The sequence below is a fragment of the Furipterus horrens genome, unplaced genomic scaffold, assembly GCF_987537825.1.
Source record: "Furipterus horrens unplaced genomic scaffold, mFurHor1.1.pri manual_scaffold_9, whole genome shotgun sequence".
NCBI lineage: Eukaryota > Metazoa > Chordata > Mammalia > Chiroptera > Furipteridae > Furipterus > Furipterus horrens.
Window position 1 is genome coordinate 89,997,958 of NW_028327179.1, and position 14,095 is coordinate 90,012,052.

Here is a 14,095-nt window from a genome sequence, read left to right on the forward strand (position 1 = left end):
CGGGTTCTTTAGTGACTTAACTAGCCCGATGTCAAACTCTACCTTTTGGCTTCACGGCCTTTTCCTATGACTCCCCATTATTCAGCTACACTTCCCTGCCTTTGCTCATGCTCTTCTCTTTTCCCTTAACCCAGAATTTCCTCCCTGGAGACCCTGCCTGACAGTATCCTACCCCATACGAAGTCTCCACCCTGCCCTCAGTGTGCTGTGAATTCTCCTTCCTCCGCCATAAATTCATAACGTGAATACCTCCTCCTGGTATTTGGACTGTTCTTCTTTGCTCTGTCCATGAAAACGGAGTATTGGACTGAGAGTCAGAGACCTGGGTGCCTCTCTTGGCACTGCCACTCACTCTGTTTGTGACGTTGGGCACATCCTGTAACTTCTCCGTGTCTTCTGTTTCCTTGTCTGAGAAAAGGCAGGATAGCTCTCTGCGTGCGGTGAGGGTACGTGACAGTACATGGAAATTAACTTGTCGCAGAAACGCAATTATTTCATTACCTTTCCTACTTGTCTCTGAGCTATTTGAGGAAAGAGGCCACGTCTTGCTCATCATTACGCACTGCTATTACCATTATTGCATTACTCTTAATACATTGTTATTATAGTTCTAATAATAGTTAATATTTACACAGCACGCATACTTCTGTTGGGCACCTTTCTACGTGCTTTATGTGGATCAACTAATTTTTCCAATAACCCAAAGAAGTAGGTACTGTTATTATCTCACTCTGTGGAACAGAAAACCATGCATTTCTCAGAGCCTGCAATGAATGAATGAATGAATGAAGAATTGAACGAGACAGAAACAGCTGGCAGTGCTGCCAGATGATTGTCTTTCTCCCTCTGGGTTTTGTATCCTACTTCTCTTTGTTTTAGAGGTAAATGCAAATTAGGAGAAAATCTTGACTGAACTCTTAAAGAGTGTGAGGACTCCCTGGGTCTTCTCTTATTGTCATTAAGAGAGCTCCAATGGGTTCCGAGGGGACAAAGACTGGGTCCCTCTCGTTCTCCATTATATTCATGGGGCCTAGAACAATGCCTAGTGGTCAGGAAATGTTTATTGACTGAGTGAACCAAGTAATTTAAAAGCAGCACACTCATTGCCACTAAAACCACTCAAGCGTCACTGACAGTGGAGATGGTGAGCTGTGTGCTGTCTTTCTCTCTCTCAGGCAGTATTACGAGATGTTATACAACACGGCGGATGAGCTCCTGAACCTGGTGGTGGACCAGGGTGTGAAGTACACGGAGCTGGAGTACATCCATGCCCTGACCTTGCTGCACCGCAGTCAGACAGGGGTGGGAGACCAGACCACCCAGAACATGAGGCTGCAGCGGCTCAAGGAGATCATCTGTGAGCAGGCGGCCATCAAGCAAGCCACCAAGGACAAGAAGATAACTACGGTGTAATGGGGGGCACTGCACGGGGGCAGGGGGCAGGGAATGGTCATTTTTGTATACTTAGTCATGCTTAACTTCTTTCTCTGGTGTGTTATTGGTGCATTCTGAGCTGGCTTAGTTTTTTGTACACTAATGCTTTAGTGGAGAGAAGGTGTAGGCATTCTTTTCTCTTTTGGTTTTGGCTTTTCATATAAACTCTAAAGGGAGTTTGCAGTACAGGATGTTTTGATTTAATGCAGTCGATTCCAAATGGATGGGGTGGAAGGCTGGGTCAGATTGGACTTTGAAAAACTGAACGCGTGAGTTACTAACGCCCAGCGATCTTTGGAAAGGAGACTGCCACCGAAGTTTCAGTCTCTTCCGAAAACTGCTTGCTAGGGTTCTCTTACATAAACAGTAGGGTTTCTACTCTCTCGACTTTGTCAGTTTACCATTCAGTGAAATAAGTGTATATGCATTGTTTTCTGTCTCTGTTTCCAAGATCAAATGAATGGCTTCTCAGCTGGATGGAGTTCTCCACAATTCCCCAAACCAAAACAGGACCTCTTCGGGGCTAGGGGGAAAGAAAAGTCCCTTTATGTCACCCCCAGGGACATTTTTATATGCAGTAGCTCATATACAGGTTATAAGTTAGTCTATTACCTTTTCGCTTTTATTTCTGCTGTATCAAAACCAAGAGCCATCAAATTAATGACCAAAATGGCAGAAGAAAAGGTTATTCAATTGGCTTCTTGATTTTCTACTTGTACTTTCCAAGAGAAAATAATGTCACTGGACACATTGCCTGGCCGTGACCGATTCTTAGATGTTCACTTACCCTCCTTAGGAGCCCCTGGGCCTTTCTCACCTTAGAAAGTAGCCAGGTCGGCTCAGCCAAGTGCAAGGAAGATGAGGCAGCTCGAACGTCCCTCCTCCATGCACCCACCAGCCGAGTCTGTTTCTGAAGTGCTCCCAGGTGGTCTGGGCGCCCACTGCTCCCGGCACACTGGGCCTCTCCACTGCCCCAGCTCTCCAAGTGCTCTTGCCACCCATGGCTGACATGTCACAGAAGAAAGCAATGCACTGCCTGCAACACACCTGTAGACAGGTGGAAGGGAGAGCAGGAAGGCCCTTGACCGAACGCGGTCATTCCCCACACCCTGATGGTTTGGAATTTTACACCTGTTTGTACAACTCTGGGCTTGGTGGGAAAAACAACATTAAAAAATGTTTGAGAAGCTGAAATGTTGTCTTTTGGTTTTTTTGTATTCTTTATTTAGCAAGCATTCCCTGAGGTCGTATATGTGCCAGATGGTGGTAGGCAGGGCGCTGATACTAGACAGTGAGGACACTCTTATTACTGGGCTGGCCAAAAAGTCCATACGATGGCTCTAGTAGCACTTAGTTATCTTTAACTTCATTTGAAACAATTTTGTTAGATTATATTGTGGCAGCTGTCATATCAGCATGCATTAAAAAAAAACTTATCAAAATTGGTGACTTGTTGTGCAGCCATTTTAATATTGAAGGTGGACGAAAATATGCAACATTTTTGGTGTATTATGCCTTATTGTTTCAAGAAACGTAAAAACACAACTGAAACACAAAAAAAACATTTGTGCAGTGTATAGAGAAGGTGCTGTGACTGAACAAATGTGTCAGAAGTGGTTTGTGAAGTTTCTTGGTACTACTGACATTTTGGCCAAATAATTCTTTGCTGTGGGGCTGTCTTATGCATTGGAAGGTGCTGAGCAGCACCCTGGCCTCTACCCACTAGAAGCCAATAGCAGGAGATAGCCAACATGCTCAAAGTATCCAAATCAATAAAGTTATCAGTGAAATGAAAAATGTATCTTTTTTTAAACAGAAAGAAACATGCGGACTTTGTGGCCAACCCAATGTCTTTTATAGGACAGAATGTGAGCACCAGCCTGAGCTCCCACGGCCTGTACCTTTGAGAAAAGCCAGTCATCTAGAATCTGTGCCCCCCTGCCCCGGCCCCACACACACATTGTGTGCCCTCTACTCAGTGACCTCATCACAGGCGCCCCCGCCCCTCTCTTCGACCTTATTCTTGCCTGAATGTGTTCTCAGCCTGACAGTCACTAATTTATGTTTCAGACAGCCTGGGAAGAAAACCTCAAATACAGCCCAGTTGAATTGGCAACTAATCCAGATAATTCTTACTGTCAAGTCATATCCACGAATGTCTTAGCGCTAATGCATTCATTCATTCAGTCAGTCAGAAAGATATAATTGCCTGTCACGGCTCAGGTGATGTGGGGTCCATGCAGTGGAGAGCAGAAGGAGCGGTCCCTTGTAACATGGAGCTTATACTTTCTGCTGAAGAGTCATAGCACTTCCCCTCTGATGTTGTCCTCCCCAGAGCCTGGGTTCCTTCCTCAATCTGCCAAAGCTGTCCTTTCGTTAAGGAAAACATCTATAGGACCGAGGACTGAAATCTTCGGCCCCATCCACTGCCGCTCTCTTCCAAACTTTGCCCTTCTGGAAGCTCCAGACTGTGTATCTCACTGGTCACTGTTCCCTCCCGGTTGAGCAGAGCCTGAAAATTCACCCTTTATCATTTGTTGATGGAAAAAAAAATGGATTTCTGCCTCACAGTCTGTGAATGGGCCCAGGCCTTGCCTTCAGGATCCTTGCTCTGGGGCACAGCTGTGGCTGCCTCCCCAGGACCAGGGCACAAAGCTGTCACAGTACAGAACACTGGGGGCAAATCTGAGAGGAGCAGCACAAAGGCTGTCCTAGCACGCCACGAAAACAAGGAGCGCCCTGATCAGTGGGATTTTGCTGGAGAAGGAAAGTGTGTGTAGTCACACACACACCTGAGAGCAGTTGCCTTAGCACGGCAGGGGCGTAAAACAAACTGGGGGTAATTTGGAGGGAGGGCAATGAAGTAACCAAGAACCAGAAAACAAAGAATGACTGGGCTCCGCAAAGGTCCTGACTCTGTCCCCGATTAGGCACAGTTGCTATAAGAAATACATAATTAATAAGCGTGTGACCAGATGGGAAATGCAGCGGAGCCTTTCCCCGGAGCGGAAGTGGGAATGAAGTGTGCACAGCTGGAAGTGGTTGTCCTAATTTGGCAGAGGCAGAAAGCCTGCCTGGAATTGGGCGGAGGTGTCGTAAGAGGCCTGCCACCTGAAAATAACTAATCCTGCTCCAACTGGGCTGGGCTGTAATGAGATATAGCTAATTATCAGGAATGTAATGAGATGCAGAAGCCACTGGAAGTGAGCTGGAAATGTCTTTTAAAAGGATGCAAACACCAGAGCACAGTTTCTGTTAACAAAGCTAGGTGTGAGTGTAATTAAATGTTCATGATTTGAGAAGTTGCTTTAACATACATGGGCCAGAGCGTGATGTCTGTAATCAGAAACACTGCCAGGACCCTCACTTACCTGGAGCAAGAGTCCTTGGGGACTGAGAAAGCAGTGACCTCTAAAAGCTGCACATGTATCTTTTAATTGTATATACAGTTCAGTGTGTTCATGCAGCTGAAAAGAAAAATAAGGAGCCTGGGAGCTGTCGAATGAGTGTTGTGCACACTATATATTTCATCCCATTCAGAAATGTGGCCTCAGATTTCTGCTGACTTTGCAAAGATGCTCCAGAAAAAGAAAAGCAGGCAACTCCACATCCCAAACTTATTTCATTTCCTACCAGGCCGAGTTTTCTGTCCCAAGGATTGACTTACTGTGAGAGGTCAGCAAAGCATTGAAGCGTCAGAACCTGTTTTTATTTTTATGATTGCCGTTATGTTATTTTAGATATCATTTATGGAGCATTTAATATATGTCAGATGCTGTGCTACACCCTTTACCACATTATTCCATTTAATCCTCAGAGTAATTCTATGAGCTCTTTCCCTCCCTATTTTACAGAAGAAACAGGCTCAAAATAAGGAGTTGGCCCCAGGTGGTTGCCGACGCCAGAGTTCATGCTCGGTACCCTGCCATTCTCCATTCTGAGCCAAACCCCCTCATCCCACGTGGCAAAGGGAGGTCTTACGTGCTGTACTTGAGCTCCAAGTGGCATTGGCTGGTAGTCTGACACCTCCCATCTGCTTTTAGAATCTGATGTCACCTCAGTCTTTTACAGGTAGCTTGTGTTGTACAAGTTATTTTCTTCTTTTGATCTTGAGTGCAATTATTAAAGCTGGGGACAGTGAAACATGGAGGGGCTTAGGATGGAAGAAGCAATAGGACAGAGCCTCGGTGGAGCTGTGTTGGCTCATTGGAAAGTCAGAGGAAAGATGGCATTGCAGATTGGTTCAGAGGGTTAGCTCCAGGACGAGCGGCTGTGGCCCGTTGCTCCCCTGATGGCAATTCTCGTGGGGACCTTCAGAGTTCGGCAGATGCACGCCTGAGAGGGAGGAAAGGTGTGGGCAGGCTCCAGGGAGGGAGAGCACACCGGACAACTTATTAAATGCCCTGTGCCTCGGTTTCCTCATCTGTGAAACGGGATTGTCATCATAGCTCTTACCCAACAGTGTTGCTGAATACAGTAAAGGAAGCGTTCGGTGCCTGGCACATAACAAAGGTTACACACACATGACAAATAATATTATTATTCTGATTCCTCCAGCCTGCTTCGTTCTCAGCTATTGGTGAGTTTGCATGTTTGCCTGCCTACGTACTATGCACATCTCATTCAGTCTGAAGGACCCCGCACCCTGTAGGGACCAGGCCTTAACAGACGTACGGCCTTCTGCCTGGTCGGAGTTGGCTGTCAACACTTGCCACCTGTGCTGAGAAATGTCACACAGAACTCCAAGAAGCTCACAGATTGCTCTACGAGACTGAGGTAAGGAAATTGCCACTGTTTGTTTTTTCTAAATCTACTCTGAGTTCCTACTTACCATTTTCAGCAAAAATCCGACTTCAGTAATTTTTTGTGGTTTCCTGGGAAGGAGGGGAGGCTCGCCTTCCTTTGCATAGCGCCAGTGTTCCCCTGCTCTGGATGGCCACTGCCCTTAGGAGCGGCAGCTCTGGATCCAGGTCCCGTCTGGTGTCTCCAGGCTTCATCTGGGGGGGCTCCAGCTGCAATGTCATCTCCACAGGTAATCCCTCAGTCACCCCCACCCAAGGTCCTGCCCACTGGGAAGTACCATGGAATCTACAGTCTGTCTTTTCTCAGCTTTGGGGAGCCAACATTCCAGGTTAGACAGTTCTCCCTCTTTCCTCCAAAGCCAAAGTCTCTTCTCTTTTCTGCCACTGGGAGATCCAAGATTCCTTCCCTAGACCTAGACCTTTCAGAATAATGGCCGGCTTGAGGGAGTTTTCCAAGTGACCCTCTCCTGTCCCCACCCTTCCCTCTTCTTTTTCTTTCTGAAACGGGAAGTTTGTTAACCGGGTCCCTGGGACTAAAAGGAGCCAGGGCTTTGGGAGCAGTCCCAGGTAACCTTCCTACAAGGGTGACAGGGGGAGAGGATATCCCTTTTATTCTTATTTGGGGTTCAGAGATGACATCGGTTACTTTCTCAGTAACTCACCTGTTGTGCATTCATAAAAGCTGGCTAGAACTTGAATGAGCTTTAGTCCCAACCATCTCACTTTGCTGAGGGGTCAAGCAAGGAGGTCCAAAAGAAGGGAGTGGGGACACTCAGTGACTGAGGCAGGACCAGCACCCAGTTCTCTTGGCAGCCAATCCAAAGGAGCCTGCGTTTGGGAGCTTAGTCGTGCCCCATATGGCGAGGCTGCCAGGCAGAGGTCTAGCAGGGTGGACCTGCCTTCAAAGACCTGACTGTTTCATGGAAAGAACAGGGTAATGCACAAGAAGCAACTATAGAATATTGCAGCACACTGTGGGATATTGCAAGCCCACACAGCATGGAAAGCTCCTTGTGTGGTTCAGGCTAAGTGCTTGAGGAACTGAGAAAAAGGAGGACTGTCGTAGACTATTGTTAGCCAGATACAACTTAGTGGAGGAGGTGGGACAGGGCTATGGTCTGAGGAACGTGTAGAGCTGGGGTGGTGACAGGGCATTTTGACCAATCCTATAGTTTTAAAAAAGAAAACAAAAAGGAGCAAAAGGAAAAAAAAGGAAACCTCTCAAGAGTATAAGGATGATTAGCGAAGTGCAGTTATGAGAGCTAGTAGAGATGGAAAACGAGGCAGGGAGGAGGCCCCGCACATGGGATGCTCTTTAGTTGTTTGTTCTAAACCCTGCTGGGGACAGTTAGATGCATGGGATCTTTGCATCCCTCGAATTACATGCAGGCAGCATTTGGAGGGATGGTTTGTTAGGGCGCTATATGAACGTAAAAAGTCTGAGATTTTGATCCAATTCTCAATATTTCCTGGTCTCCACCTTCTAGGACTATAATAGGATTGAATTTTCTGGCTCCTTTGTGCTGGGATGGGGCGATGTGATTAGGTGGCCAGTAAGTTGTAAGTAGAAGTGTATCACTTCCCAGCCAAAGCATTTCATTTCCTCTGGGCAACCCTGCAGAGCTCACTGTCCCCTCTGCCACAACATCCAGCTATATGCCAGACAGCAATTGCTCAGTGTACTCGGGTTCCAGAGTGAAGAAGATGCAGAGCAGAGCCCCAGCTACCCTATAGTGGACATGTGATGTAAGCATGAAATGAATCTATGTTGTTTTAAGCCATTGAAAAGTTGGGGTTATTTGTAACTGCAGCATATCCTTGCCTATCCTGACTAATACAACAAAGAGGCTGACCATTATGAGGAGAGAAGATAAAGCAAGGGAGTTTTAAACAAGAGTGAAGGTACTTCATCAGAGAGAACTATTTGGCCCTGACTGATGTGGCTCAGTGGATTGAGCCCCTGCCTGTGAACCAAAAGGTCACCGGTTGGTTCCCGGTCAGAGCACATGCCTGGGTTATGGGCCCGGTCCCTGGTTGGGAGCATGCAAGAGGCAACCAATTAATGTTTCCCTCACACATTGATGTTTCTCTCCCTCTCTTTTTCCCTCCCTTCCCTGCTCTCTAAAAATAAATTAATAAAATCTTAAAAAATAAAAGAGAGAGAAAACTATTTGAGCAGAGTGATAGAAATAGGAGCCAGAATTAAAGGCTTTCAGGAGAAGAGGTGATGCTTGGTCGATATCAATTGCTCAGTCAGCACATTGGTCCTAGAGACAGAAGCAGTGGGGATGTATTGTCACCCAGTGAGTGACCCTGGAGTCCCCCAGTTTATTTATGTCTTTTGCTTTCTCTGCCTTCTTCCTTTAATTTCTGTAGCACTAATGAGCCATCCACATAGGTCTCAGTTCAATGTTCCTATTTATAAAAAAGCTTCTAAAGATATCCACAACATAGAAAAAATAATACTATTATGATTAACTGTTATTAAAGCTTTAAAATCCTAAATTCCCACTGAGGTCTGATCATCTCACTGGACCAACCCCTTTTTCTTTGGAAGCTTTCCATCCCAGTGCCGTTGAATACCAGCCCCCAGATGAAAGAGTGGCACGCCGTTAACTCGGCCAGTTCTAAGAGACGCATCAAACACAAGGTGATAGGCCTTTGGTACTTCAAGAGCTGCAGGTCACTCATCTGCGATACAACAAACACTGAAATCTTCTCACAGTAATTAGAGAAATTCTTAAGTTTTGCAATATTATTAGCTATTGTCATTTTCTTGGATTTCCATCTCCATGTTTCCTAGCTGCATTTAGTTATGGTGCATGCCCCGGCCCAGCACACCTCTGAGATAGTTGCACGTGGTCCCAGACCGTACTCAGAGTTCAGGAGGGAAGTAAGAGTATCGAATAATTCACCCCAGAACCCAGCTCTCCATTGAGGACTGATTGCCTCTGTCCATTCGGGCTGCTATAACAAAATACCAGAGACTAGGTAGCTTGTAAGCAACAAAAAATGTATTTCTCACTGTTCCAAAACCTGGGAAACCCATGGTCAAGGCCCTGCAGGTTCACTATCTAGTCAGGACCCACTTTCTGGCTCATGAGTGGCACCGGACATGGTAAAGGAGATTAGGGAGCTCTTTGGAGTCTCTTTTATTAATTTATTTTTTAATTTACATTATTTTTTATTGTACTCTTTCCATTACCATTATCCTTCCTACACCCTCTTCCACCTGCCCCCACCCTCTACCCCCCTCCTACCGCACTATTGGGCATCCATGATGGGGTCTCTTTTAAAAGGGGACTAATCCTGTTCGTGAGGGCTCTACCCTAAGCACCTCCTAAAGGCTTTACCTCCTCCTGCCATCCCTTTGAGTATTAGGATTTTAACACATAAATTTGGGGAGAACAGAAACATTCAGGCCAACATGGCATTCCAGTTTGTAAGGTTCCCTTGGGAAACATCACGACCCTTCAACCCTAAGAAGTAGGCAGGAGCAATATGTCTCTTGCACAACTTTGCTAGTAGGGAGTATGCTACAGAGTAAGCAGACAGCACTTATTAGCAAGCAAGGACAGAAGTCTTCTTTTATCATGCTCTCTAAGGTCAGCGAAGTCCCCACTCCCTGTCCCTACTCTGACCACCATCTCTATTCACATTTGCTCCAAGTCAAACAGCCATGTTTTGTCAGCAGGATCACACTCACCTAAGCAGATCTAGAGACATAGTTCTCTGTTAATTGCAGGGGGTCGGGGGACCAGAGTGCTGCTCCATGTTCCATAGTGGTCAGTACTGGGCTTACTGGCCTTTACATTTATTCATGAAAAGATGGGAAAGGCCATAACATCTTATCAGCCAAGCACATATCTTGAACACTTGAAAAGTTTGCCACAGCCGCTTCCAGAGAGCAGGTTCTGGAAGGATGACCCAGAGTCTGGTCTTTGAGAAAAGCATTTCTCAGGGAGCTACCTGCTTGGGCTCTCCTGTCCCTCACTAATATCCCGCCATTCAGATGGGGTGTCACTTCCTCTAATCCCCCGCAAAAGGACATCTACTAATTTTCATTTTCCTAGTTGTGGGCACAGGTTTGCACTGAGTGGTCCACTGGACCTGGGGACCTGCAAGTCAAATTTGCAAAACAGGCCCCCGGGTGTAGTCCCTACCTGCCTCAGAGCACAAGGATACTCAGGTCCTCCTCAGACACAGGGCTGGGATCGGCCCCAGTGATGTGCTCCTTCTCTGACCCACTGAGCTACTGCTCTAGTCACCCACAGTCAAGAAGACAGACTTGGAGACCCTGCCCCCACCCCCAACCTAACCCCTGTTGCTGGTGCAAACCAACTCCCTCTCCAAGGATGCAGAGCCTTATACCTTCATCACACCAAGATCTAGAGTCCATCTAGCTTGTGCTATTACTATCCAGGGCCCTGGCAGCAGCCTCTAGCTTACTGGTCATGTACAGCTGTGGCCCCTGACTTCAACGACAAATGTCCCTCGTCTACATCATTGGCTCTCACCTTACTGATTAGAAAGTCTCATCCTGTCCCCACACCTATCCTTTCTGAACGAATGGCTCTTTTACGTTCCTTTTTAAAGATTTTATTTATTTATTTATTTTTTTAGAGAAAGGGGAAGGGAGAGAGAGCGCGAAACACCAATGTATGGTTGCCTCTCGCTCTCCCCCAATGGGGGACCTGGCCCACAACCCAGGCATGGGCCCTGACCAAGAATCAAACCAGCGACGCTTTGGTCCACAGGCTGGCACTCAGTCCACTGAGCCACACCAGTCAGAGCTGAATGGCTTTTTTAAAGGGAGCCAGATCCTCTAAAATGTATCTCATAGCCAAAGGAAAGAGAATAGATAATAATAGAACCCCATTATCTTCTTTGTGGAATGAGAGAGGTATTGAAGAAGGTTTTTAAAAGTTCAGCGCTGTGTGTACTGAAGAAACTATAAGTAGCTCTGGGCATTAGAAGGACTTTGGGGAGACAAATGTCTGGAGCAGGACTTGGGGGCTTGTGGGAGATATTGCTGAGGTTTTAGTTTTTACCTTGGGGAGTTTGGGGCAACCACTAGAGGTTTTTAGGAAGAGAATGGGATCAGCTTCTGACATTAGAAATATCACGGGGCTGGGCAGGATCAATAATGAATTGGAAGGTGGAGGCAGGGAGACTAGTAATAATCCTGGAGAAAGATGGCGGTGGCTTGGACTTAGGGCGATGGCAGTACAGGCGGAGAGAAGGGAATGGATTCAGGAGATACTGAAAAGCATGATGGTGAATAGAATTGGCAAGATGTGATCAGTGGTTGGAGGGGAGGTGGAAGTAAGAACTGGTACAGGAGCGAAGGAAGGCTCCCAGGTCTGTCGCTAGGTTAGGTGAGCCGGTGGTGCGCCAGTCAGTGAGAGCGGGACCGCCATGCGGGGGGGGGGGGGGGGGGGGGCAGACGCAAGGTTGAGAGGATCATAAATTAGAGGCACTTGTGGGACATCTAGGACAAGAGCAGAGAGACAGCAGAAGGCTTTGGCTGGAAAAATATATTTTGTAGCCTTTGAAGTCTATTCATTCAAAAAATCTTTGTTGCATGCCTGCTTTTCCCGGACACTATGCCAGGCATGAGGGATACAAAGATGAACAAACTGAGGTCATGCAAATGGTGACATTTCTCATAAGATCACAATCATATGCAGTTGATAATAGCCTGTGTTCCTGAGGGGGCAGGGACCAGGTGCTTTCAGAGGCTGTAGGAGGAACTTGAAATTAGCGGGAACTTTCTGGAATACAATTTGGCATATGTACAAAAAGCTTAGAAATTTACCTATCTGTGAGTCAGCAATTTCTCTTCTAAATATTTATTTGCTGGTCATAAGTGCAAGATCTGCTCTCCACCAAGAGGACCCTACTTCAGTATGGCCAGCTTGTGTACCACCAAGCAGGCACCCAGGAGCCTCATCCAGTTTTATACAGGCCAGGCCTGGTCCCTTAGTCCTGACATGCTAAGAGGGTCTCTGAGGCCCCCATCTACATGCAGCTGCAGAAAAGTCGGGGCCTAACTCTGGTCCTCGCTCCAGTCTAAGGCACACTCTCTCAGAAGGGCACTGGCTCCTGCTCCACTTGTATATCTCTGTGTAACAAACTAACCCAACTCAACAGCCTAAAACAATTGTTTTATTATATCTCATGATTCTATGGTCTGGAATCAGGGCAGAGATTTCCTGGGCAGTTCTGCTCCACGTGGCATCCGTCAGGGACAGTCGGTGGTACTGAGCTAACAGCTGGGGCTGGGCTGGAGCATCCAAGATGGCTTCATTCATATGCCTGACTCCTTGGCGGGGCTGGCTCTAAGGCTGGGCACAGCTGGGCCCACAGGTCTCTCCAACACGTAGCGAACTTCTTACAGGACGTGCACGGTTGTTACATGTTGGCTCAGGGTGTCAAGGCGAGGCCTAAAACTACCATTGTGTCACATTGGCTGCACTGTAAAGGCCTGTAAGGAATAGGCAAGTCATAGATCCCACCTCTCAATAGGAGGAGGAATATCAAAGAGTTTACAGCCTTCTTTCACCTGCCACACTCCCTAGTTCAGGGTTGACAAGAGGGCAGAGTGTGGCATGTATATATTCCAGTTACTCTCCTGCCCTCTGCGGTGTGGGCCAGTTTTTCTCCATGTGTGTACTGCAAAGTGGCAATCTCTCAACCTGTTTTTCCAAAGTAAGTCAGGCCTCTTCAAGCAAACAAAAATCCCTTTTAGTATCTCTCTAATATCCGTGTCTTGCCCTGGCTGGTTTGGCTCAGTGGATTGAGCGTCGGCCTGCGAGCTAAGTGTCGCTGGTTCGATCTTCGAGTCAGGGTACATCAGAGAAGGAAAACTCTGACTCCAAAAAACCTCCGCTGCCTTGCAGCATACCTCTTCAGGGGAAAGGCTAAGGGAGTAAACCCCGACAGAAAATCCGGAGCCGGAGTCCCTAAGGCGGTTTGACGTTGTAGTCAACACCGGCAACTCCTGCGGCGCACCTGAAGCCAAGCTGTATTGACTCCGTCTTTCCCTTGGATCCTTCAGCTGCGAAGAGAGGGGGGGTCTGCTGCATGGGCAACAGCAGACCCTCCATATCACCCTGCCCAGGCTCTGTAGTTTCAGCGTCATCACAAGATGTCGATTCAACACGGGAGGAGACAGATACCATGTCACTCCCGAGTCGGACTGCACAGCCATTCTCGGCGGTGCAGATAGACTCTTAAGAAGCTACACCATCGTCTCTCGAGACGGACGGCTGCCGACGACGACGAATATCCGTGTCACATAAACCAAGGCTGCGTGGCCCCCACGAGCTGCTAGCCTGGCTCTCCCCCCGTAAGACTCTTTCCTGTGAGATATAAGCAGCCCAGTCTTAGCCATTCACTTCTGGAAACATGGCTCAGCCCAGATATGGAGTTTCTATTGATTAATCATCACCTTGAACACCAGTGTAACTGGCCACTCTGCAGGCAGCTTCCTCTAAGTCAAATGCACGGACCTAAATTATAATTCCAAAATACTCCCGTGGAAGCCATGATGATTCTTCATTTGTCCTATAGCAGAGAGAGACCCATCTCTGGTCAGTGTTATAGCCAGCATAAAATCTCCTATCAGGGTACCATGACCTACACAAAAGTGCCAGAGCCGCTGGCCAAAGGGAAAGTTCAGCTAAAAAGTGGTAGGACACCATCCTGGCCAGAAGAGCTACCACGAGGCACTGGGTGGCCTTTCTGGGAAAGCGGGTCAGAGAGGCCCCTGGAGGCTGGCAGATCTCATCACCCACTGACACCTGGGCTGCCCTTGGATTATCGTCGTATCACTAGGGTCTCCCATCTACATCCCC

At 47.3% G+C, this 14,095-nt stretch overlaps 1 protein-coding gene across 1 annotated transcript in view; it reads left to right on the forward strand.

Moving 5' to 3' along the window:
- The window catches only part of EXOC4 (exocyst complex component 4), a 689,199-nt gene extending 687,449 nt beyond the window's left edge, over positions 1-1,750 (forward strand). The window contains exon 18 of the mRNA XM_090287528.1: positions 1,176-1,750. Coding sequence (XP_090143654.1) covers positions 1,176-1,413 — 238 coding nt within the window. The 3' untranslated portion in view covers positions 1,414-1,750. The remainder of the gene's footprint in view (positions 1-1,175) is intronic.
- Positions 1,751-14,095: the final 12,345 nt, after the last annotated feature.